At 38.1% G+C, this 27,818-nt stretch overlaps 1 protein-coding gene across 7 annotated transcripts in view; it reads right to left on the bottom strand.

Moving 5' to 3' along the window:
* Klc (kinesin light chain) overlaps positions 1 to 27,818 on the bottom strand; it is a 546,457-nt gene that overhangs the window by 503,189 nt on the left and 15,450 nt on the right. For 2 of the 7 annotated variants that reach the window (XM_071695773.1, XM_071695791.1), the window contains exon 2: positions 22,601 to 22,655. The exons of 2 other annotated variants lie outside the window; for them this stretch is intronic. In XM_071695773.1, the coding sequence (XP_071551874.1) occupies positions 22,601 to 22,620 (20 nt within the window). In that variant the 5' untranslated portion in view covers positions 22,621 to 22,655. Of the gene's footprint in view, positions 1 to 17,785; positions 18,238 to 22,600; positions 22,656 to 27,818 lie in introns of those variants that run through there. 3 more of the 7 variants (XM_071695808.1, XM_071695816.1, XM_071695876.1) reach the window with 2 other exon arrangements.

Below are 27,818 nucleotides of genomic sequence, written 5' to 3'. Positions count from 1 at the left end.
TATTCACAAGCTAACAGAAATGACGTTTACCAACTAACCATCTTTACCGATAATGTGTTTATTATGTGTACTATACGCAACGAAGTATACACAAAGAGTAATTCAAAGCTTTGAAATAACAAGCTAAGATCTCAGACCACCAAACTTGGCTTAACCCCGTGAGCACGACGGTATAATCTTAGATGTTACAGCTTGGCTTTTAACCTGACTCGAGTTCGGCCAAAAGTCACATCCTAAGGGTCATATGTCGTGCTTAAGGATCATGCCTTAGTGCTCAAGGGCTTGATATCTTTTCCTCTGACACCCTCCTCTTTATATCTCAGTCTTGACTCCTTTTTATCTGCCTCTATCACCCTAACTTTTCATCTAAAGCCTGGACTGGAACGAGGTTTTTTTTTCTTTATCTTGTGAAAAATATCATTTGCAAAAAGTGGACCCAAGAGAAAGAATGAAAGATAAAGCAAATCAATAAATACCATAAACTCTGATGCAACCCAATGGTGGTCACGAGCTTCACCACCCATTCCTTGGTAACCCTCTAAAGCCACCAAAGCTGCCGGTTAGTATCAACTACACACCGGGTTTCCACTGTGAAGAAAATTTAGAAAAGCCCGTACTGTCCATGTTGTTCTTCTTGTAGGCCTATTCTGGATCTAACAGTAATTTCTTAGATTTAAAAACAAATCTTTCTGGTTTCTCCCTTTACAGACAAATTCCGCCGGCTTCAAGGGCTTATCTCTAACCTCCGCCGCGTCTCACCACACATGGATAGGCTTCTCCGATCAGTCAGGCATTGCTGTCGAAGCCCGTCAGCCAACATAATAATGATTACAGCCTGCCTACATCTGGCACTACAAATGAATGAATATTCACACACACACACACATATATATATATATATATATATATATATATATATATATATATATATATATATATATATATATATATATATATCCCGGATAAAAGAAATATATAATCAAAAGATCCACGACATTGAAAAATTTGCTGAAAGTCGTCGAGAACACCGAACCAAAACAATTTCTTTACAATTTCTCAAGCAGCATTACTCTCCAGTGGTAGGATACTACTATTTCCATTCCCAAGTGATAATCAAAATTTTGTAAAGACTGCGACGCTAAGTCTTTGTGATTTCCATGTACACAATCCTGGTGTATTTCTTCCAACAGCTCTTGTGGGTTGAGGTCTGATTCGGGAAGGTTCCAGTAATTGATTTCTGACGGCGAGGGCAGTGTACGACCTTTTTAAACATTCTCAGCTCACCAATATCCCCTGCCTTCAAAGGTTACGATACTATAATACTGTATTCCAATCTGTAGTGCGTAAGTCTCAAAGAGTAACCATTAATTTTTAACTCAGTTTGTTAAGTGATTTGAAAAGTGAGATCATTAAATTTGTATCCCTCGTTTACAAGTGCTTCCAAGGATCATCGTTAGCGTTGTCTCCCTAATGTATGTGCTTTAAAGTGTCAATGGTTTAGTCGTCCTCGTTTTTAAGTGCTTTGGAGAGTTATATTTTCTTCTGTCCCAGTTTATAAGTTCTATGGAAAGTGTCATTAGTTCTGTCTTACCCTATTCAAAGTACTAGCATAAACACCCTATCGGTTCTTGTGGAAGGCTATCGGGCCTTGATCCAAAAATGATCTTCGGCCTTTGCATTAATTCCTGGCTGTGTTACAGGACGTCAAGTAGCGCTAAAGTAATGTCGTGCGTGTGTAAGCCTGACTGGGCGTCTGGTAACACCACAACACGATGTCTGGTGGTACTACAAAAGGACGTCTGGCAACACGACAGATCACCTGGCAGCATCGCAAGACGTCTGGCAACACAACAGGTCTCTTGGCAGCATCACAAGACGTCTGGCAACACCTACTTTATTTCCTCTAAAATATTTCTTATCACAACCCAAAAACTCGCCAAAAATTTGGCAACCATTCCAACAGTAGTTGCTGGGTTCAGTGCTGGTCATCCACACATACATACTCCAACGTCGCTATCAGCACGTCTTCTTTTGTTTGTGCCCTGACAAGTTTCGTCCCTCTCGTCTACACAGTAAAACGTGATTCTAGATTTGTTTCCTCTGTTAAAAGTGCTTGGAAGTGTACCTGTTATTTGATTTGTTTCACTCATATACATGTGATAAGTGTCATTAGTTTGTCTTACCTAGTTTTATAGATATATCTATGGTTAAGTGTAGTTTTAACATGCTTTACGTGTACAGTACTTTTCCTTCCTTTATAAATCTTATTAGATCTGATCCTTGTTTATAATTACACTGAACTGTGACAAGAGGCTTAGTTTCCTTCATCAAATTCATTAGATCTCTTCCTCGTTTATAAGTACGCTGAGCTGTCACAATAAGCTTAGTTTTCCCGCCTTCATAAATTTTTTCATCAGATCTGTTCCTTGTTTATAAGTTCGCTGAACTGTCACAAGCTTAGTTTCCTTCCCTTATAAACTTTATCATCATATCAGCGCCTCGTTTATAAGTACGCTGAACTGTCACATTAAGCTTAGTTTCCTTCCTTTATAAACTTTTTAAGTGTCGCCATACGTTTTATCTCACGGTGCTGTTAGAGCCAGGAAAAGTTATCATATATGTTTCACCCAACATATATTCTGAAAAGTGACAACAGATTCGTTCTCTTTTATAAATAATTAAAGCGCCGTCTCTGGTTTACTTAGAACCATATTTCCTAAAAGCCGCCACGCACCGAAACAATGTACCATTCCTCTTTAGTCAAATGTGTTTTAAAAGTAAGGTTCATTCTTATATCTTCTCGAAAATATTGACAAAAATACCCTACAGTTAATGAGGGAGAAATAATGAAAAAGAGAAAATACTTTCAGAAACAGAAAATGTATAACTTCACCTCGTAAAATGGATCAGGTCACAGTTGTTAGGAAAGACATAAGGGATTCTGAGAGTTCTAAAGTTTCAAGGTGGAGAGAAATAAATATATAAAAACGGTTCATCTTGATGTGCAACTGACCACACAATAATTACGTGAAACAGTATATTCCCGAGCAATATGTGCTTCAGCTAAGCGGCCAGTGCTTGGGAGCAAAACCGAAAATTATTATGTAATGCCTATAGAATTGGGAAGGTAAACCATTACGGTGAAGGGTAAGAAAGCAAAGTTATGAGGGTAGCCTGGAGGAACTGACGAGTCAAAATGCTTTTGAATGTCTAGAACTAGAGCTAGAACCTGTGTGTGTGTGTGTGTGTGTGTGTGTGTGTGTGTGTGTGTGTGTGTGTGTGTGTGTGTGTGTGTGTGTGTGTCGAAAAATAAGGAAAAAACTGGTCACTCGAGTCAGCTTACAACATTTGCAGAACGCATCTGGAAGCGGTATCTACACAAGGTAGCACCTGGAACATACTAACAATGGCATTATTTGCACAAACATTTCCCAGCCATCATGCATAATATTTCGCAACCAAAGCGCATGTACTATCATCATCATGAATAACAGTAGCAATAATAATAATAATAATAATAATAATAATAATAATAATAATAATAATAATAACAAGAAGGAGCGGACGCGCTCACTATGACGTCAAGCGAAGAATTTAGTCATGACGCGCAGATGCAATGATGGGTATTTCCTCTCCTGCGCTATCTACGGTGCATGAGCGTTAATGGCACACCCAAAACAAGAATAACTTAGTTAAACTGACAAAGGGATGAACTCAGGAACAATAATGGCCGATGACGATTTACGGTCTTCACCAGTTGTCTTGCTAATCTCTTTTGCACGTCTTATACGACCCCTAGTTATGAAGGTCTGGCTTTTGACCAGACTCTCATGGTTCAGGGAAAGTCAGTTCATCATGGTCGTGAAGTTAACCTGCTACTAACAAATATATAAAAACGAAGCCACATGCGAAATATTACAAATTCCCCTGTAAACATGTGCTACACCAAATATCCAACCCGCCTAGGGTAACCTCCAACATGGCTAATCACCTGACGACCAACATGTTAAACTCTGCTCCGGAGGATGACCGCGAGGCTGCTTACCTAAATTAGATAATGCATAACCAATTACTTGATAATCAACGTATCTAGCAGCCTAAGCCACGAGATCAATCCATCAATAAACTTACAAGATAAGCTGGACAACGAGCTGGAAGGGTCTGCTTGAAGATGTGCACGGCTTAACAGAGTTAAAGGAATTGCGATTCTCTCAAAAGAGAACCTTCATGCGATATCAATGGGAGCCGTGAATTTATATCAGAAGATAATTCAAAATTTAGACATATCTAAGTACTCCTTATACACAATAAGAATAAGAAGACAGATTTATCAATAGATAGAGATGTTATTCCTCACTCTCGGGGAGAGTCAAGATACTATAGACAAAACTACTAAATTTCTCCCGCGCAAATTCGCTCAAAATGTCAGGAAAAATTAAACCTACATATCTACAAAACACAGAAGTGAAACTGTTTACATCACTAAAGTTTTTTTTTTCCTTCAATTAACGCCATGAAACTGCTGGACTGAATACCACGTGAAGTCTTCGGGGTATTCACCCCTACAGACCGGGCTGAAAACAAATTTCAATGCCCACACAGATTCGCTCAAACATCTAGCTGACTGAACTCATTCGTATTTCATTTGCAGGATAATAGATTCCAGATTGGAAGGGGGGGGGGGGGGGGTTGGAGATCCTCCCCTCCAGTATTTACTTTTCCAGCGATGGGACCAAGTGAGGATTTTCCCCACTAAGGATCAGTCCTCTGTTCTCGACGCTACCTTGCTAACGCGGGAAATGGCGAAATGGGAGGTAAGTTTGAATGGAGAAAAACTGGAGGAAGTAAAGTGTTTTAGATATCTGGGAGTGGATCTGGCAGCGGATGGAACCATGGAAGCGGAAGTGGATCATAGGGTGGGGGAGGGGGCGAAAATCCTGGGAGCCTTGAAGAATGTGTGGAAGTCGAGAACATTATCTCGGAAAGCAAAAATGGGTATGTTTGAAGGAATAGTGGTTCCAACAATGTTGTATGGTTGCGAGGCGTGGGCTATGGATAGAGTTGTGCGCAGGAGGATGGATGTGCTGGAAATGAGATGTTTGAGGACAATGTGTGGTGTGGGGTGGTTTGATCGTGTAAGTAAAGTAAGGGTAAGAGAGATGTGTGGAAATAAAAAGAGCGTGGTTGAGAGAGCAGAAGAGGGTGTTTTGAAATGGTTTGGGCACATGGAGAGAATGAGTGAGGAAAGATTGACCAAGAGGATATATGTGTCGGAGGTGGAGGGAACGAGGAGAAGTGGGAGACCAAATTGGAGGCGGAAAGATGGAGTGAAAAAGATTTTGTGTGATCAGGGCCTGAACATGCAGGAGGGTGAAAGGAGGGCAAGGAATAGAGTGAATTGGATCGATGTGGTATACCGGGGTTGACGTGCTGTCAGTGGATTGAATCAGGGCATGTGAAACGTCCGGGGTAAACCATGGAAAGCTGTGTAGGTATGTATATTTGCGTGTGTGGACGTATGTATATACATGTGTATGGGGATGGGTTGGGCCATTTCTTTCGTCTGTTTCCTTGCGCTACCTCGCAAACGCGGGATACAGCGACAAAAAACAGAAAAAAAAAAAAAAAAAATATATATATATATATATATATATATATATATATATATATATATATATATATATATATATATATATGACGTGCTGTCAGTGGATTGAATCAAGGCATGTGAAGCGTCCGGGGTAAACCATGGAAAGCTGTGTAGGTATGTATATTTGCGTGTGTGGACGTGTGTATATACATGTGTATGGGGGTGGGTTGGGCCATTTCTTTCGTCTGTTTCCTTGCGCTACCTCGCAAACGCGGGAGACAGCGACAAAGTATAAAAAAAAAAAAAAAAAAAAAATATATATATATATATATATATTATTATACAAAATTATACAAAAAACAAAAATATAATATATATATATATATATATATATATATATATATATATATATATATATATATTATTATTATACTTTGTCGCTGTCTCCCGCGTTTGCGACGTAGCGCAAGGAAACAGACGAAAGAAATGGCCCAACCCATCCCCCTACTTTTCTCATGGTCTCTAAAGAAAGAGGAGCCTTTTGAATGGTGGCAGCCAAAGCAGCTAGCATTCCAAATCGTAAAGAGTAAACTGGTCCAAGTCCATATACAAAGATATTTATATTTTGTCATAGCAATCGAAATACAATCTCAAGGTTCAATGTGGCCCTTATGCAGGAGCACTAGGAACACACAAATCCCTCTGCATATGGGAGTAGACCCCTTTGTGTGTGTGTGTGTGTGTGTGTGTGTGAGAGAGAGAGAGAGAGAGAGAGAGAGAGAGAGAGAGAGAGAGAGAGAGAGAGAAGAGAGACTACAAAAGCTGTTAGCTGTGGTTAGGGCTCAAATACTTTTTGGACTTAATAATTGTGACATAAGTGTGCGCACAGACCACCCCTTCATCAGTTTAACAATAATCAATAAAGACCCGTCTAGTCAGCCACCAAGCTAATCAGTGACAATTCAAGAACTTTAACCCTAACTTCAAGTATATTCAAAAGGGCATAATGCCGCAGCTGGTCTTGAAACGTTGCTGCAATCAGCAAGTCCTCATTTAACCAAACCAAAGCAACTGCCAGTCCCACTACGGTATCCTATTCTCGAATGTCTGTGAGGCAGTAGCCCAAACTTGACTGTAAAACCACCATCATGCGTGACAAATTGCTCTATGGGACATATTCCGTTCACAGACTAGTTACATCACTAGGTTAGTTATCCCATAAAAAGTACTCTCTCACGCCCTCTAACCCACAACATCCCGGAATGTATACCCTAACGAAGACTTAGTATTAAAAAATAAATATTTGTTTCTCGTCCATGACTGCAATTTTTTTTTTTTTACCAAGATGTTCAGTCCAACTTGAAACCTGAACAGGGATAATCTGTGCAGCTTTACTAGTCATGTCGTAACTGAAGCATCGGAATGAATATCAGTTCACAAACTGTTAAAATGGCTAACGTTGTTGTGCTTATCTTTAAATACTGCACTCTTGACAAGCATGATGCTCTTCCAATTGCTCGTATTGATAAGGGTGGTGAGTTCAATGCCATATTTCTTGAGGAATTATGTAATCAGTATGGTATTACCTTTTCAATGCCAGTGACCTCAATCGTGGCAAGCATAACAGGGTGCTACTGCCTTCAGTCGAGCTAACGTGCTTTCCTGCTCCATGTTGAATTTTGTGGGTGCTGTAGGCTCTGTTCGCTGATCATAGATGGCAACCCAAACAAAGGAACAATTAAAGGAGCTGCATGGAAGCCTCAGAAACCAGTAACAACCAAAGGGGGTTTAATGAAAAAAACAATGTTTATGGTAGTTCTCAGTGCACACAGTCAATAATGTTATAAAATGGTTTGTCTCTTAGGACTGGCCAATCTGGCCAATCATTCTTTTCTTGATCTAAAAATGGCTGTCTTCATTTATACGATAATACATTTTCAGATCTACAGTGCATCTTTTTGCAAATCATTTATTCATTAAGGATGAAAAAAATAAACTGCACCAAAAAGGTTTAAGATGTAATATCCTTCAACAACCTGCCTACAATGGCTTGTCAAAAAGACTTCATTGGAATGTACAAAACACTATACACGTCACATATGAACATTCAGAAAACATACACTTCTCTGTGCACAAGTTCACTGAAGACATTCCATGCATTGCTTTGACAAACGGCAACCTTACAAGCTAATGTCACATCACAAAATCTGACTATGTATCTCAGAAGTACAGTACTATTCAATGGTCCAGCAGCACATAGCACTTAATCTTGCCACATCTACTAAAGAGATGACTTGTGAAAAACTGACTAGCTAAGATACGAAGGTATCGCTGAGATGCTTAGTTATGTTTAAGAACTATGGTAAGACGGGACTTCTAGCCAAGCCTGGTGAGGTCCAGCACAGCGGTGGCATGAAAATGTGCACAATGAATTTCACCCAAGCACCATCATCTGCACTCAGTAAGTTCTATCTCACTCTGACTCTTGCCAACTGAGGAACTGCAAAGATGATCTCAACACTTCACAAACTCTTGATATACCTGACTTCTTTGTTGCTTTGTGCTCTTAAGTATGGCCTCCGAGCATAAAGCAGCACATAGCACTTAATCTTGCCACATCTACTAAAGAGATGACTTGTGAAATACTGACTAGCTAAGATACGAAGGTATCGCTGAGATGCCTAGTTATGTTTAAGAACTATGGTAAGATGGGACTTCTAGCCAAGCCTGGTGAGGTCCAGCACAGTGGTGGCATGAAAATGTGCACAACGAATTTCACCCAAGCACCATCATCTGCACTCAACAAGTTCTATCTCACTCTGACTCTTGCCAACTGAGGAACTGCAAAGATGATCTCTACACTTCACAAACTCTTGATATAACTGACTTCTTTGTTGCTTTGTGCTCTAAAGTATGGCCTCTAAGCATAAAGCTAGTGATTTAAGCTATGCTATCCCAAGGAAGGCAAGAGAAGTGGTCTTCTGAACAAAAATTGGACATATTTGATTAATTTGTACTTGATAAGAGTATAGCATCTGTTAGGAGGCATACTGGAGTGAACGCCACCAGTGTAAGCAAATAAACAGGCTTTTGTGCCACTTAGCTGGATGACTGCTTTGCAGGGGTACAGAGGCCAAGCACAGAACTGGGGTGATGTACTGCCACTGTTCTATACAGTTTTGAGTATTCCTCTTCTGTACAATATTGTGCTTCACTTCTCTACATTTTGTAGAACAAACATGTTGTTTTTGCAATAGTTTTGAGTATTCCTCTTCTGTACAATATTGTGCCTCACATCTCTACATTTTGTAGAACAAATGTGTTGTTTTTGAAGTAGAAAATACTGAATTTTACTTTTGAAGTGCTTATAACAGGACTTTAGGTATATCTCTCAAGGGTCACTCCCTCTAAGACCTTATTTTCCATAAAGCTAATACCTCACTAAATGCAGTTTTGCCAACCATGGGGTTTTCCAGGTATAATACCCACTGCTGGCAAGGACCCTCTGTCTAAATATTTTAGTTTAACATGCCATGCAAGCACTAATTATCTGTTTGTTGACTTTTACAGACTTACATATCTTTGTTTCTTCTGCCACCATCAATGGATGACTGATGCTCAAAGATCCTTTCTCAGTGCAAACAGTTCATCATTGACTGAATCATCATCACTATAAATGAACCCACAAGACTAATGATATTTAGCCACTAACTGATAAGGAGCATACATCAAAGCCATACATTCCCACATTAAGAAAAAGGGTAAACGAGACAGGATTCTTTCCCAGTTGCCAGTGACATTAAGCATCTTTATACACCAATAAGGGACACCTTTCAATTCAAATGACGGTGGGAAAAGGCAACCAATACAAGTACAGCTAGGGTCCCCAAAGGAAACTATAACCCAGGTATTTTTTCCATTGCTAATCACAGATGCTTGTGACATAAGGCATCTTACATACCGACAAAGTGCAACTTACAAATTAAATGAGGGCAGGAGGAGACAATCCATACATATATAGCAAGGATTAAATATATCAGTATAGCTTAGCTTCTTTAGGCATTAAGGAATGAGGTTATTTATCACATCAAATCTCTAATTTTTTCCATTGCTAAGCACAGGTGCTAGTGACATAAAGCACCTTACATACTGATAAAGTGAAACTTCAAAATTGAATGAGGGCAGGAAGAGACAATCCATACATACATAGCAAGGATTAAACATACCAGTACAGCTTAGGTTCTTTTGGCATCAGGGAATGAGGTTACTTATCAAATCTTTAATGTCAATGAAACTTGCCTTCACTGGGGTAAAATGCCCAAAGCAACTTACACACCTGTTGAATAAAAATCTGTAACATGATTCAAGACAGCAAAGAATTACAATTTGGTGACTTCTAAAGCCAGAATGGATGGACAATTTAAGCTAAAGCCTTTGCTTGTGCATCAGAGTAAAAATCTTAGTTCTCACAGGATATGTCAGGGATTCTCTTCCTGTTCTGTACAGATCAAATACAAGAGGACTGATAACCAAGAATTCTGAAGACTGGTTATCCCTTACTTTTGCCCTGTTGCATAAAAATACTGCACCCAAAAGAACATCATATACAGGGCACTGTTGCTACTTGACAAAGTCCCTGCTTATCCCAACTTAAATAATTTCACATGGCAATGCTGCTCCTCGACAAAATCCCTGCTTATCCATCAATTCATATAATTTGCCTAATCACAATATGATCAATAATCACCTCAAAAAAAAATGACAGCTTTAAGTCGGTTTTCATAGCTAAATATACAGATGCTAATATACACCTGTTTGTTAACCCACACATTATTACCAAATGCTACACTAGTTAGTCTAGATGAAATATCAAGGTTGCCTGTACAAGATCTAACCTTTCATTATGTAATAATTTGTGAAGCTGTGAAGGCTTACAAAATAATGAGCAGATGACCAATTTTGTCAAATTTGTAAAGCACTAAAAACCTAATGGTTTTTCAGTGCTCATGAACACTGTTAAGCACTAAAACCTAATAGTTATTAAGTGCTCATGAACATAAAAAATAACATCACAGAAACTATTCACCTTGAATGTGATGTGGATTTCAGTGAGGGTCAACAAAGGCAACATGGATGAGTTGCTGGTCTTGCATCATGAAAGTCTCTTGGATGTAGGACTACTAGCACTTCCTCATATTTCCCCAGGAACATTTCACTCACATCTGAGTAAATGTAATAACAACCACATATCCAGCAGTGCATGGTAGAAAACACAGTAAAGAGTAAACCAGTCTAAGCCTTGGGCACTGTATACAGTCTAATAGTAAAAATTTTCCAACAGTTTTCCCCAGACAATGCCACTGGGAGACAGTTCTTGCACCAAGGTTTTCAAAGTGAAATGAAGGAATAAAGGAAGTGTAGAATGATATGGCATCTTGTAAGCCACTTTTCCATGAAATAGCATACAGTTCTTGTACTGTGGAGATAACTAGTACAGAGTGAATCTGTGACAATTTACCAGTGGGTGGTAACACTTAACCACCAAAAAAGCCACAGTTACAGCAAGTGCCTTCAGCATGTAGAAATATACCATTAGTATCAACATCTAATCAAAGCAAGTGTTTTCAGCATGATTATACCACTAACATCTACATCAAGTATTTTTTCACAATAAAAACAAGTAACCTATTCAGGAAGACAAGTATGATGAATTGCCTTATAAAAAAAAAAATAACCGGAGAAATTATATTTAAGAATGCCTAAAACAACCAACAAGGAATGGCTTCCTTAACTTGTAAACAAACCTCTCATTTGAACTGCAAAATCATAAACCATAACAAAATTACAGAAGCAGAAAAGCATTACAAGCATATTGTATGCACTAAATGTGTTCTGTAAACACTCCTCTCACTCTTACATTCAGACATATCAAATGTGACTCTGAAGTTGATGATGAAATGTCTGAGGGGACCATCCTCAATGTCATGCTGAAAAATATGTATGGCATCACTTCCTCCTCAGAGTCAAGCACAAAGAAATGGGAAATGCTGAAATAGATAGCAATCCAGAGTGATAAAGTGAAAAATAAAATAAATCACTGGGCATCAAGAGTGTATACATTCCATACAAAAGGAAATGACAAGTATGGCAATACAGGTATATCATACTGGGAAAAATATGCATCTAAATGTCTGGACATGCTTAGGAGAGGTAAATGCCACCTTGGAAAAGGATGCATATTTTACCATCCACAACTGTGCAAATCATTATTAGAGTTTTGGTGGTATCTAAAAGAGTACAAAAAGGACCGACATATATCAAGGACAGTAAGAAATATCCCCCGTGATGATCACAATTCATTCCATACAAGTCAAATTTTTTCAACTTGGTCAAGTGGCCAAACAGAGGAAGGGGAGAACTGCCACAGGAACATGTGACACTCACTTCCCTCTACAAATCTGACAAAGGAACTGAAAGCACTCTGCCCAGCTCAACATATTAAATGACTGGGAACCATTTCATATGCAAGAATAGGAGACTAGGTAACAACCCATTTTTAAAAATTTGGATATGAAAAGAAAGAAAAATCAGAGGTCATACATCCTTCATATAGGGCAACTTTGAAGAAGTCAAATCACACAACAAATAGAATCCCCTTTATAAGTAGCCTATTGAACACATTAAATCCAGTTCTTACTGCATTCCCAGAAACAAAATAAAACCAAATTACAATCTATGCTGTTGCAACAGGACTTGACCATATGGAAGATTTGAACTGTATGTAACAAATACTCTTGTAACAAATGAGCTTCTGAACTCCTCTGATGACAAAGTAGAAGCAACTTCCAAAGTTGAAGACCAAGACCTGGTCAAAGCACTAACCTACAGATCCCACATGCAAAGCCACATGAATCTATCCATGGAATAAATCAGAAACAGGTAACCATGTCTTGACCTCCCTAGAAACAGTCCCAAATACACTTTCAGGGCCCCAATTTCAACCAATCATACAGAAAATGCAGACAAGCAAGATACAAAATTCTAGATGAAACTACCACCACCAAAACAAGTCCAGACAAATAGCAGGAAAAAGAAAAGGAGAGAGAATTGTTCAGACTACGACAAGTTTTCTGAGTCAACAAAAAAACTGAAAAAATATCACACTGATCTTTCTTTCAATAAATGACGTAGACATATAATGTGACATCCCCATCTCAAACATCCTATATTGTACCCTGATCAAAACCTAATCTTGCAAAACACTTGCAATCATGAAGGCATATTTAGCAATTTCATTCTTAATATCAAGCATGTAATGGGAGAATGTAATAAGAAGTTAGAGACGCAATGGAAAACCCTAAAGAATTACAAAGCTGAAAAGGAGTGTGGTAAAGACATTACCACTTTAAAACATATACCAGACATATGCTAAAAAGAAGCGCATAATATCATGAGCAGGATGAGTAAATCAAGCACCAAGAGCAAAACAAAATTGATGTCTGTATATGCAGAAAGAAAAATAATCAATGAGCAGACAGACTTAAACAATAAAATCAAAACATCATACAAAACATAGGAAAAGGAAGAAAGGGAAAGATACATCAATGAAATCATAAACTCAAAATACTTTTACTCTCAAGAAGCACATAATATCTTAAGAAGGATGAGTAATGCAAGCCCTAGGGGGCAAAATAGAATTGTAGTCTATATATGCTACAGCTCACTCAGCAAAAGAAAGAAAAACAATCACAATACACTCAAAACATCATACAAAACTTAGGAAAATGAAGATTGAGACACATTAATGAAATTATAAACTCTTCAAAATACTTTTACTCATACACAAAACACAAATCCAAGACAAACTCCATTGGCCCAGTGAGATCAGAAGAGAGCAATTTACAGATAACTACCTGGAGATGAATGAGATTCTAAAAAAGAAATAAGAATCAATATTCACAAAACCAACACCATCTTAAAGCAAACAAAACAACAAACTTTTAAAGAGTAATATCCCTCTGCCATACCTAGCAGATATCACCACCTCATAAAATCTGAGGATGCTATTGATGGCATACCTATGCAGTCTAGACGCCCAAGGAACAGACTCCTGGAACTGTCTCTTCAGAAAGAAATGAAAAACAACTCTTGCACGAGCACAAAAATCCAAAGGGGAATGAGATTTTGCAAATATTCAGAACCGAAACCAACACACAATACCTCACCACAAAGAGGAAAGCATACTAATCCCCTCCCCCTAAAAAAAAATCAACCAATAGCAATGAAACTGCATATTATCAATATCCTCAAGAGACAAACTGACTAAATCTATGGAAGAGAACAATCTACATAATCAAAGACTACATAGTTTCTAGGCACAAAGATCCTGCCTCTTTTAGTTGTCTGACCAATGTTATATAAGAATGTCCAGCTCTAAACAAAATTCTGAAACAATTTACACAGTTTGCAAAAGCATCTGATAAATGTGACCATGGTGGTGTTGCACATAAAATGAGTGAGATGGGAATCCCACGAAAAACTGTGATAGATATACAACACCTTAGATGTATATACAAAGGGTGCTGAAAAGCTTTGGACCATGGATATTTCTCTTACTGATTCATTACACTTTCTTGCTAATGACAGTCCACAGTCTTCTAAACTTATCGCATCTTCAGGGAAAGAGTTCTTAGAGTTACCCTAGGACAAAACCTTTCAAGATTTTCCATGATATGATAGGAAGTTCATCCCTGGAAACAGGAATGGGTAGAGATCCCCATTTCTACAAAACTAATTCCACAAAAGGTTCATGCCTGTATCCACTTCAAATATAGCTATAAAAATCATAATTCTCTCTCTCTCTCTCTCTCTCTCTCTCTCTCTCTCTCTCTCTCTCCCCAGCTACACTCAAAGAATAAAGTCAGAGTAATTTCAAGTGCTCCTCACAGTTTACACTACCAGAGTCATCATCATCAATAGTGTGAAAAATTCCAGAGAGAAGCAAATCCCATACTTAAGCCCTCTGCTCAAGCTGAATTATGAACATTAAAATCTTTCTCACTGACTCAATACATAAAAAAAGCACTAGAAAATGATATTCACCTTGAAGTACCATTTTAAATGCATCACTGAAATTCTTCTTGTGTAACCCCACTCTTCATTTCCATAATCTCTCTCAGTTGCAAAGTCACAAGATCTAAAAGAATGCATGTACACTTTGAACCATGCTCAACTTCTAATTGCATTTTCAATCTGGTCTGAACCACTCGTTTAACTTCCTATGGGTTAGCAAAGTGTGTCTGGAAAATACATGCATAATATTTCCAAAGCATTAATCCTATTCTGCATTCATCTGCACCATAGATAAAAATGGCACCTCTGAAACAATTTTTGTATTCAATGTTCTTTACACAAGCTGTCTAATCTGAAGAGGAAGCATGTAACATGGTAAGAGAGTAGAAATTTTACACCATCTCGATGCCTGTGAGGCAGCAAGATTCAAAGCATGTTTTCACTTGTGTATTGCAGCGTACTGCACAATATTTCTAATCATGATCTGAAGTACACACACACTATATACATATATGGTTGAAAGAGATGAAAGTGTGATGAAATGGTTTGAAAATATGGAGAGCGAGTGAAGAGAGGCTGACAAAGAGGACATCTGCCAGAAGTAAAAGGGACAAAGGGTAGACCAAATCTGAGATAGAATAATTAAGTGAAAAGATTTTGAGTGCTCAGGACCTAAATATGCAGGAGGGTGAAATGCATGCATGTGATAAATTGGATTGATATGGTACACTGTATACTGCTATGCTGTCAATGGACCAAACCAGGACATGTGAAGCGGTTAGGGGAATCATAAAAATGTCTGTGGGGCCTGGTAGTGGATAAGTTGCTTGGTTTCAGTGCACTTCAAACGAGTTACAAAATGGATGTATGTAAATGCAGTATCTATTTGTCTGTTCCTTACACTAATGCAGGAAACGGTGAGCAAATGTTAATAAACATTAAATAAAGTACTTGGTTCAGATCATTTTTTATGTTAATATTCCTGTACAACACAAGAACAAGAGTCTCAACACGTTAACACTATCTGCCATTATACAAATGGATCATGAGATGCACCTTGAAGTTTACATGATCAGGGAAACAAAAACATTGTGCAGACTAGTCCCAAAGACCAAGCTGGAAATGGAAAGATGAGGGCCTACGAGAGCTATGTATGATAACTATGCTTTTCACACACATTTTTCATGGGCTCATGATCAGATTTATGATTTAATATATATCTATATCCATTCCTACACTATCATCAAATCTTCTATATTAATAAACACAGCTTTCCCTCAATACAAACAAGGGCATTAACCCAATGGACAAATGGGCCACCAACAACTGAAGAAATGAATAATGTACCACATCTCCACCATCCTCTACCAATCAATGCACCACCTCCCATCCCTGGACTCAAACATGATCGATGGAATTTAACATTGATAAATGCAGTTATGCACTGACAAAGGGCAGAAAATCAAAAAACTATGATTAGGAGAGACTTAATCTCTGCTAATGCAGAGAAAGACCTGGATTTTACCATCAAAAATTTTTAAAGTTTCCTACAATGTTACCGAAATAATCAAAAAGGTTAATAGTATGCTGGGAATAGGAAAGAACTCATGAGTATTTGTATCATGATACACTATTTTGAAAAAACTTATGTAAGACCCCACTTGTGGAGGTTGCTGTCCAAGCTATGTCCCTTTACTTGAGGAAAGATATCGATGTGATTTGAAATGAGTTCAACAATGTGCCACTTAACCAGCCGCAGAACTAAGAGAATTATCATATGAATTAAAACATACAAGACTGAACACTAAAACAGAGGGATAAGAGATCTTACCAAAACATAAATCTTAAGCTTATTCAAGTTGTAGAACAGATTGACAAGACAAAATTCTTTGCAGAAAACAGTAATAATGTAAGAAAATATGCATATACTAAAATTCTTAAGAAGCAAAGAAAAACAATATGAAGCACTTCTCTCAAAGTCGATGACTGGAATCAGCATTCAGAATACTTAGCTCAGACTATGCCAGTCAATTTATGAGAAGGTAAAACAATATGATGAGAAATCAAAAAGAGAAGTGATATTTAGAAAGTTTTTAAAAAGACTGTGATATACAGAGAAAGGTAACTGATGTAAGCAATAAAACAAGTGTGCACTTTTAGTTTTGCATATTTCTACTAGTACGTTACAGTACTCATCTCTGACAAACCAAGACCACAATCCAAATCCCTGGGCCATATCAATTTGAATAAATGGGTCGCCAACCTCATATCTTGCATCAAAGTAATGTGCACCCTAGATCGCCTACCCCAATGAACCAATATGCAAATTGCATACTAGGAATCTTTCTCTAAAACAGACCTCCTTCCACACTACATACTTTGAACTTCTTTTACTCATACCAAATCCCACATAACATAGTTTGTCATTTTTCCTGAGCATAAACGGCATTCCATTTTGAAAAGCTGTCACTTTCTACACCTATACTCATACATCACCCACTAACATATACACCGAAATCCAAATTACTTATGTACTTTGATAATCAACAACTAATCAAATGCAATATTCAACCAAAGGAAATATCTCCCTGACGACATAACTAGACATACAAGTGGACACACATAAGATTACTTGCATACTATGACCAAACTGCCTGATTGCAAATCAAACCACCTTCCATAATGTTCAACTGGATCATATCAATCGAGGATATCCTCAATACTTATTACACATTTGGGACCAAAGCCTTCAACATTTAAATGGTTTCATTATACACAAACAAATCTCTTCTCAGTTCGCAAATGGGCTAACTCACACAACAAAATGGACACTGCCATATTATGCATCTAAACCAACTCCCATCAAACAAATGTACCATCATCTACAATAACACAACCAAACTAACAAAACCTGACCCTCCTATAAGAGAAACAAGAATCACCTAAACTGCAAACATGAGCCACCACACAAACTGATGGAACATTTCCATCATGGACACCTGAACCATTGCACTCTAAATCTTAGTCCAATTCAAGAAATTGAACCGATTTATTATATACATAAACTTGTATAGATGACAACACATTGTTTCTAAACAAGGTAATACAAAAGACACGACTTACCTTAGAGAAACAACTCGTGTGGGCGATCGTGGGGGCGGTTTTTTTTTTACCCCGAGTTTCACACCTTAGGTCACGCACCCGTTAACTTAACACATATAGTTCCAGGCAGTCGATAAATTTAACATATAGCACTACATAAACTCAAATTTAACGTCCACAAGATCAGTAAAATATGTGATCGACCGTCAGGGTTGAGTGCCTTGCAGAAGAGGAGTGGTGGTTTAATAGCGGGTGCACTCCTAGCAGGTAGCAGAAAACATCACAGTTCTCTATAATCGAAGTACCCAACTTTTCGCAGACTCCAATAAATAAACTTGCTTAATACCACAAGGTTAATATGAAAACCTGCATGATGATGCGAAAACTTGAAAAAAAATTTGACAAGCTGCCTTCACACACCCGTGTGATAGGCGAACACCACGGTAAGGTTCCGACACCACACTGAGCTCAGCGTCAGACTGCATTGTTGCCGATGTTCTTAAGGGTTCTATAATGTTTATTACATTATCAACCTTCAGTTTACGTACATATGGTATATTAAAATGAAGTTCAAATATAAACTGCCAGATGATAAAAAAGTCTTTATTACGAAGATGATTAATTCTCTTGAAAACTCATTTCTTGATCGCGTTAGGTCAACATCGAGTAATAGGCGCACTGGCAACTGCATTCCTGTGAATCAGCTGTCATTGACGAAATAAGCTCTAGCCAGCCTTCCGCTTAAGCAGCTTATTAATTAAATACAATCCACCAAAATTACATAATACAATAAGATATTCATTTAACATCGTCTTTGAAAACAGATCCTATTAGCGATATAAACTCTGCATCAGATACCCCTACGGCTGGCAAGGAAGTACAATGACTCATGCGATGGTGCCACGTCTACATTGTTCACGAACCTTGACAACAGAGTCACGCTTGGGCGAGCCCGGATGTCCTGTCTGAACGTAGATGATCCAAACATGCTGAAAAACCGTAACCTTAAACAACTACAATGCTTGACAATCAATTAAACAAACGTGCATCCCTGATAATAAATGAATCCACAATGTATAAAAGACTCCAGGGAATACCTGAAGGCTAAGCGATGAGTAGGAATGAGTTCCCAGGTACAGCGAAAGCGAACGAGTATAGACACGCCTACCACACCCACCAACACACTCCCACAAAAGAATACAATGCAAAACATACAATGCAAAACAAAAGTATATAATGAGGATATAATGTATCCGTTATAGGCTTCTTATTCATAGTGCATCATATCAAAAATCAACCTTTAAACCACTACGCTCTTTTCCATTATTCATCCTCGTGACAAATGACAAAATTTTCATTTACTCCTAAACAAATATACAAGTAAATCAGACCACAAGCTTCATTCAATGCCATATATATATATATATATATATATATATATATATATATATATATATATATATATATATATATGGAAGTAAGGGGAGTGGGGGAGGAATGGGATGTATTTAGGGAATCAGTGATGGATTGCGCAAAAGATGCTTGTGGCATGAGAAGAGTGGGAGGTGGGTTGATTAGAAAGGGTAGTGAGTGGTGGGATGAAAAAGTAAGAGTATTAGTGAAAGAGAAGAGAGAGGCATTTGGACGATTTTTGAAGGGAAAAAATGCAATTGAGTGGGAGATGTATAAAAGAAAGAGACTGGAGGTCAAGAGAAAGGTGCAAGAGGTGAAAAAGAGGGCAAATGAGAGTTGGGGTGAGAGAGTATCATTAAATTTTAGGGAGAATAAAAAGATGTTCTGGAAAGAGGTAAATAAAGTGCGTAAGACAAGGGAGCAAATGGGAACTTCAGTGAAGGGCGCAAATGGGGAGGTGATAACAAGTAGTGGTGATGTGAAAAGGAGATGGAGTGAGTATTTTGAAGGTTTGTTGAATGTGTTTGATGATAGAGTGGCAGATATAGGGGGTTTTGGTCGAGGTGGTGTGCAAAGTGAGAGGGTTAGGGAGAATGATTTGGTAAACAGAGAAGAGGTAGTAAAAGCTTTGCGGAAGATGAAAGCCGGCAAGGCAGCAGGTTTGGATGGTATTGCAGTGGAATTTATTAAAAAAGGGGGTGACTGTATTATTGACTGGTTGGTAAGATTATTTAATGTATGTATGACTCATGGTGAGGAGCCTGAGGATTGGCGGAATGCGTGCATAGTGCCATTGTACAAAGGCAAAGGGGATAAGAGTGAGTGCTCAAATTATATATATATATATATATATATATATATATATATATATATATATATATATATATATATATATAAATATATATATATATATATATATATATATATATATATATATATATATATATATATATATATATATATCATCCCTGGGGATAGGGGAGAAAGAATACTTCCCACGTATTCCCCGCGTGTCGTAGAAGGCGACTAAAAGGAAAGGGAGCGGGGGGGGGGGGGGGGGGGTGGAAATCCTCCCCTCTTGTTTTTTTTTTTAATTTTCCAAAAGAAGGAACAGAGAAGGGGGCCAGATGAGGATATTCCCTCAGAGGCCCAGTCCTCTGTTCTTAACGCTACCTTGCTAACGCGAGAAATGGCGAATAGTTTGAAAAAAAAAAAAAAAAAAATATATATATATATATATATATATATATATATATATATATATATATATATATATATATATATATTGGAAAGGATCACAATTTTGCGCGTGATCAAGATATTCCTATGAGTCCACGGGGAAAATGAAACACGAAAAGTTCCCAAGTGCACTTTCGTGTAATAATCACATCATCAGTGGAGACACAAGAGAGAAATATAACAGTCAGTTGATATACATTGAAGAGACGAAGCTAGGACGCCATTTGGTAAACATGTGATTGTCCAAAACATACAACGAGCGTTCATAAACTTATCATTCTACAAATCTTATCAACAATAAAGTTATCTAATTTGTATAGACCACCACTAATATTAAGATTATAATTCTTTGTGTATCTAATAATAGAAGATTCAATGATATTTCTCTTGGTAATAGAGTTAATAACTGAGATGGCGTTACTCCAGTCAATACAATTATCATAGTTTTTAACATGATTAAACAAGGCATTTGATTCTTGTCCCGTTCTTATACCATATTTATGTCGCTTAAGTCTAACAGAAAGATCCTTACCAGTCTGACCAACATAAAATTTATCAGTTTCCACAAGGCACTTTACAGATGCAACCAACAGAATTTTCTGGTGAATTCCTGATTGATATTCTTTATAGTATCATTGTTGCTAAAGGCAACATTTACATTAAAGGATTTAAGCAGCATGGGAAGCAAAGTGAAATTATTATTAAAAGGGAGAACTAAAAGATTCTTGGTGTCAATGGGAGGTTTGGGCTCAACTCTATAAAATGATTTCTTTTCTAACTTAAGGGATTCATCAATGAAAGATCTAGGGTACTTCAACTTAGATCCAATAGAATATATCTTCTCAAACTCATCATAAATAAATTCTGGACTGCAAATACGTAATGCCCTGAGGAACATAGATTGAAATGATGATAATTTAACTCTATATTATTACTCATCTCAACATGACAGAGTTGTTTTCCTTTACTGCAGTACTTAACTGATTTTTGCACTTAACAATAAATGCTCAAATAAAATAAAACTTGATTTGTATATTTTCCATGAAATGGAAAGTAAAAAAGAATAACATCCACGAGAAAATCTATATCCTACAAACACAGATCTAAAAAAGATACTAATGACACTTTAAACCATCATGTCCAAATTTGTTACCTGCATCTGATGTCAGCTTTGTACTTTTAATTCATTTACCAATCTCAATCTTGAAAGTACTAAGACCTATTTCTTGGGCAGTATGACATTGAATAGGTCTTAGTCTTTCACCTGAAGGCAACATCTGATATTTAGGTTGCAAGGGATGATTTCTGTTTCTCACAATTACTTTACGGGGAACTTAAATTACCTACTCCCATTTTCTTACATTGGTTATCTTAATCACTTTCCTTTTAAAGTCACTAAAACAGTTCCTAAACCAACAAGTTATAGCAAAAGACATGACGAATTGCACTACTGATGTGTAAAAAAGACCCAACATTTTACAAGTAATTCTAAATTTATACAGTTGTCCAAAAAATTATAATTTACTATTGGTCTTTTTGTAAACTGTGTTAACATTGCTCACAAAACTAAATCTATCACCTAAGATTGTTCTAAGATAATCATAATTGTTAAACTTTTTAACCATTTCATTTTTGATATACAAGTTACAGCAAATGACATGAAGTGCACTACTGATGTGTAAAAAAGATCCAATATTTTACTATAAATTCTAAAGTTACACAGTTGTCTGAAAAAGTACAATCCACTATTGATCTTTTGTAAACTGCATTAACATCACTCACAAAACTAAACCAATCATCTAATATTGTTCCATGATAACTATAATTGTTATACTTTTCAACCATTTCATTACTGATATACAGAGGTAGGTGTTTTGATGACTGTCAACTAAAATCTATAACGATTTCATCTGTTTCCTTCACAGTATGTTCTAAATAAATGCTCCTGCACCATGCATTTAAAATGGTCAACTTCCTTTCTATACCCCCAAACAATTGTTGAGACAAAGACTCAAAAACAAGACAGCACCAGGAACAAATGAATAATGGCCTATTTTGCGTTTATCCAGTCTCTGACTGTCTTGTATTCACTACAAATGCAGAGCCAAAAAGAAACATACCATGAACACCAATTCCATCTGAAAATCATAAAATACTTTGGCAAGGAAGCTTTCCATTACTTACCCTTCAGAAGACTCTTCCATGCTCAGAGTGACATCTCCCAGATATTGTTGCTATTCTGAAATGTCAAGAATTTTTAGATAAACTAGAATCCATCCCAGAAAACAGGATCATCACACTGAAACCAATGAATTATCAACATCAAAATTTACCGTGTTCATGCTAACATTATTCAGTATCAATGGTTCTAATGTTAGTCCAGCTAAGTGCCATTAAGTTGTAATGGTGGCAAAGCACTTCCCTCAACTTCAGTCATTTTAATTCTGACATAAGTTTCTTTATTGTTTGCTGTATCCAACTTTGGAGGTAACAGCAGAAATACACAAAAACAATGACTTAATTTGCTCACATCCACTCAGGTTTTAATTCATAATGAACCCTTCAGAGCTCACCATCTAAAAACAAGACCCATGACAACTCCATAGATTCCCCTGACAGCTTTATGTGCACAGATTGAGCCCACTGATAAACCATCACCCTCCATGCACCACATTGCCCCAATATGCTCAATCCCATCTTATTGAGTGTTCAGACCACAGCGAATCAAAGTTTCTTTCACTCTATTGCACCTTAGGCCTGCTAATTCTAAACTTCAAAGATAAAGTTAAGAAAGGTGCACTCTGTTGGTAAAAAAATACATAAAAATATTTCCTTATCTATTTATTACACTTGTTTGCCGTTCCCCATGTCAGCAAAGAAGTGCTAGAAAACAGGCGAAGAGTGGCCCATCCACTCACATACACTTATACATTCATCACCCATACATGTACACTTTTTTTTTTTTTTTCATACTATTTGCCATTTCCCGCGTTAGCAAGGTAGCGTTAAGAACATAGAACTGGGCCTTAGAGGGAATATCCTCACCTGACCCCCTTCTCTGTTCCTTCTTTTGGAAAATTAAAAAAAACAAGAAAGGGGAGGATTTCCAGCCACCCGCTCCCTCCCCTTTTAGTCGCCTTCTACGACACGCAGGGAATACGTGGGAAGTATTCTTTCTCCCCTATCCCCAGGGATAACATGTACATATACATAGATTTTTATGTCTATTTATTTTACTTTGTCGCTGTCTCCCACGTTACCAAGGTAGCACAAGGAAACAGACGAAAGAATGGCCCAACCCACCCACATACACATGTATATATATACAAGCCCACACATGCACATATACATACCTATACATTTCAACATATACATACATATACATACCTATACATTTCAACGAATACATACATATACATACACAGACATATACATACATATACATGTACACGCTCATACTTGCTGCCCCCATCCATTCCCATCGCCACCCCACCACACATGAAATGGTCCCCCCCTCCCCCCGCACACACATAAGGTAGCACTAGGAAAAGACAACAAAGGCCACATTTGTCCACACTCAGTCTCTAGCTGTCCTGTGGGATGCACCAAAACCACAGCTCCCTTTCCACATCTTGGCCCCACAAAACTTTCCATGGTTTACCCCAGACACTTCACATGCCCTGGTTCAATCCACTGACAGCACGTTCATCCCGGTATACCACATCCTTCCAATTCACTATTCCTTGCATTCCTTTCACCCTCCTGTATGTTCAGGCCCCAATTGCTCAAAATCTTTTTCATTCCATCCTTCCACCTCCAATTTGGTCTCCTACTTCTCGTTCCCTCCACCTCTGACACACAGCCTCTTTGTCAATCTTTCCTCCTCATTCTCGCCAGGTGACCAAACCATTTCAATACACCCTCTTCTGCTCTCTCAACCACACTCTATTTATTACCGCACATCTCTCTTACCCTTTCATTACTTACTCGATCAAGCCACCTCACAAAACATTTTGTACTCAAAACATCTCATTTCCAACACATCCACCCTCCTTCACACAATGCTATCTATAGCCCATGCCTCTCAACCATATAACGTTGTTGGAACCACTTTTCCTTCAAACATACCCATTTTTGCTCTACGAGATAACGTTCTCGCCTTCCACACATTCTTCAACACTCCCAGAACCTTTGCCCCCTCCCCAACCTCGTAACCCACTTCCGCTTCCATGGTTCCATCAGCTACTAAATCCACTCCTAGATATCTAAAACACTTCACTTACTCGAATTTTTCTCAATTGAAACTTACCTCCCAATTACTTGTCCCTCAACCCTACTGAACCTAATAACCTTGCTCTTATTCACATTTACTCTCAGCTTTCTTCTTTCACACACTTTACCAAACTCAGTCACCAGCTTCTACAGTTTCTCACACCAATCAGCCAGCAGCGTTGTATCATCAGTGAACAACAAACAACTGACTCACTTCCCAAGCCCCCTCATCCACAACAAACTGCATATTTGTCCCTCTCTTCAAACCTCTTGCATTCACCTCCCTAACAACCCCATCCATAAACAAATCAAACAACCATGGAGACATCATGCACCCCTGCCATAAACCAACATTCACTGGGAACCAATCACTTTCCTCTCTCCCTACTCATATACATGCCTTACATCCTCGATAAAAACTTTTCAATGCTTCTAACAACTTACCTCCCACACCATATACTCTCACGACCTTCCACAAAGCATCTCTATCAACTCTATCATAAGCTTTCTCCAGATCCATATATGCTACATAAAAATCCATTTGTTTTTCTTCCCGATCAACATATGCTACATACAAATCCATTTGTTTTTCTAAGTATTTCTCACATACATACATATTTCTCACATACACCTGATAAACACATTCTCTACCACTTATGTAACCACACTACTCTTCCCCAATCTGATGCTCTATACATGCCTTTACTCTCTCAATCAATACCCTCCCATACAATTTCCCAGAAATACTCAACAAACTTATACCTCTGTAATTTGAACACTCGCCTTTATCCCCCTTGCCTTTGTACATTGGCACTATGCATGCATTCTGCCAATCCTCATGCACTTCACCATGAACATTAAATACATTGAATACCCTCACCAACCAGTCAACAACACAGTCACCACCTTTTTAAATAAATTCCACCGCAATACCAACCAAACCTGCTGCCTTGCCGGCTTTCATCTTCCACAAAGTTTTCACTACCTCTTCTCTGTTTACCAAACTATTCTCCCTGACCCTCTCACTTCACACACCACCTCGATTAAAACACCCTAAATCTGCCACTCTATCATCAAACGCATTCAACAAACCTTCAAAATACTCACTCCATCTCCTTCCCACTTCATCACTACTTGTTATTACCTCCCCATTAGCCCCCTTCACTGATGTTCCCATTTGTTCTCTTGTCTTATGCACAATATTTACCTCCTTCCAAAACATCTTTTTAATCTCCCTAAAATGATACTCTCTCACCCCAATGCTCATTTGCCCTCTTTTTCACCTCTTCAACCTTTCTCTTGACCTCCTGTCTCTTTCTTTTATAAATCTCCCAGTAATTTGCACTATATCCCTGCAATAATTGTCCAAATGCTTCTCTTCTCTTTCACTAACAAACTTACTTCTTCATCCCACCACTCACTACCCTTTCTAATCTGCCCACCTCCCACCTTTCTTATCCCACAGGTATTTCTCACACACATTCTTCAAAGCAAACACCTGATCCACACATCCTCTACCATTTCTGAAATTACACTGCTCTTCCCCAATCTGATGCTCTGTACATGCCTTTACCCTCGTAATCAATACCCTCCCATATAATTTTCCAGGAAATTCACTTTTATCCCCTTTGCCTTTGTACAATGGCACTTTTGATGCATTCCACCAATCCACCATGAACCATACACACGTTGTATATCCTCACCAACCAATCAACAACACAGTCAATGCCTTTTTTTATAAGTTCCACTGCAATACCATCCAAACTCGCCACCATGTCAGCTTTCATTTTCCGCAAAGCTTTCACTATCTCTTCTCTGTTTACCAAACCATTCTCCTTGACCCTCTCACTTTGCACACCACCTTGACCAAAACAACCTATATCTGCCACTCCATTATCAAACACATTCAACAAACCTTCAAAATACTCACTCCATCTCCTCACTTCACCACTACATGTTATTACCTCACCCTTAGCCCCCTAAACCAATGTTGCCATTTGTTCTCTTGTTTTACACACTACATTTACCTTGTTCCAAAACATCTTTTTATTCTCCCTAAAATTTAATGATACCCTAACTCTCATTTGCCCTCTTTTTCACCTCTTGCACCTTTCTCTTGAACCTCCTGCTGCCTTCTTTAATACATCTCCCTGTCATTTGCACTACTTCCCTGCAAAAATCGTCCAAATGCCTCTCTCTTCTCTTTCACTAACAAAGTTACTTCTTCACCCAACCACTCACTACCCTTTCTAATCTGCCCATCTCTCTCATGCCATATGCGTCTTTTGTGCAAGCCATTACCAATTCCCTAAATACATCTCATTCCTCACCCACTCCCCTCACATCATTTGCTCTCACCTTTTGCCATTCTACACTCAATCTCTCCTGATACTTCCTCAAATTAGTCTCCTTTCCAAGCTTGCTTACTCTCACAACTCTCTTCTCCCCAACATTCTATCTTCTTTTCTGAAAGCCTTTACGAATCTTTACCATCTCCAAAATATAGTCATCAGACATCCTTTGAGCTGCCCCACTCAACACATTACCCACCTATCAATTAACACGTAATCCAATAATGCCCTTTAACCATCTCTCCTAACAAGGATGTAGTGTACGAGGAGGAAGTGAGGAGAGTGATTGGTTACCAGTGAATGTCAGTCTGTGTTAGGGGTGTGTGATATACCCATGGTTGTCTCAACTGTTTATGGATGGGGAAGTTAGGGAAGTAAATGCAGGAGTTTTCAAGAGGGACAAGTATGCAATCTGTTGTAGATGAGAGGGCCTTGGAATTGAGTCAGTCATTGTTCGCCAATGATACAGCTCTACAGGTTGATTCATGTGAGAAACTGCAAAAGATGGTGACTGAGTTTGGAAAAGTGTGTGAAAGGAGAAAGTTGGGAGCAAATGTTCACCAAATGGCGTCCTAGCTTCGTCTCTTTGATGAATATCAACTGACTGTTATATTTCTCTCTTGTGTATCCCTTGATGATGTGATTATTACACGAAAGTGCCCTTGGGAACTTTTCGTGTTTCATTTTCCCCGTGGACTCATAGGAATATATACACATGTACATAGTTCATAGTCTGCCTTTATCAATTCCCATCGCTACCTCACCACACATGTAATAAC

This window comes from Panulirus ornatus, chromosome 4 (assembly GCF_036320965.1).
Source record: "Panulirus ornatus isolate Po-2019 chromosome 4, ASM3632096v1, whole genome shotgun sequence".
NCBI lineage: Eukaryota > Metazoa > Arthropoda > Malacostraca > Decapoda > Palinuridae > Panulirus > Panulirus ornatus.
The sequence above is the reverse complement of the archived record's forward strand: the minus strand, read 5'-3'. Positions and strand labels throughout refer to the sequence as shown.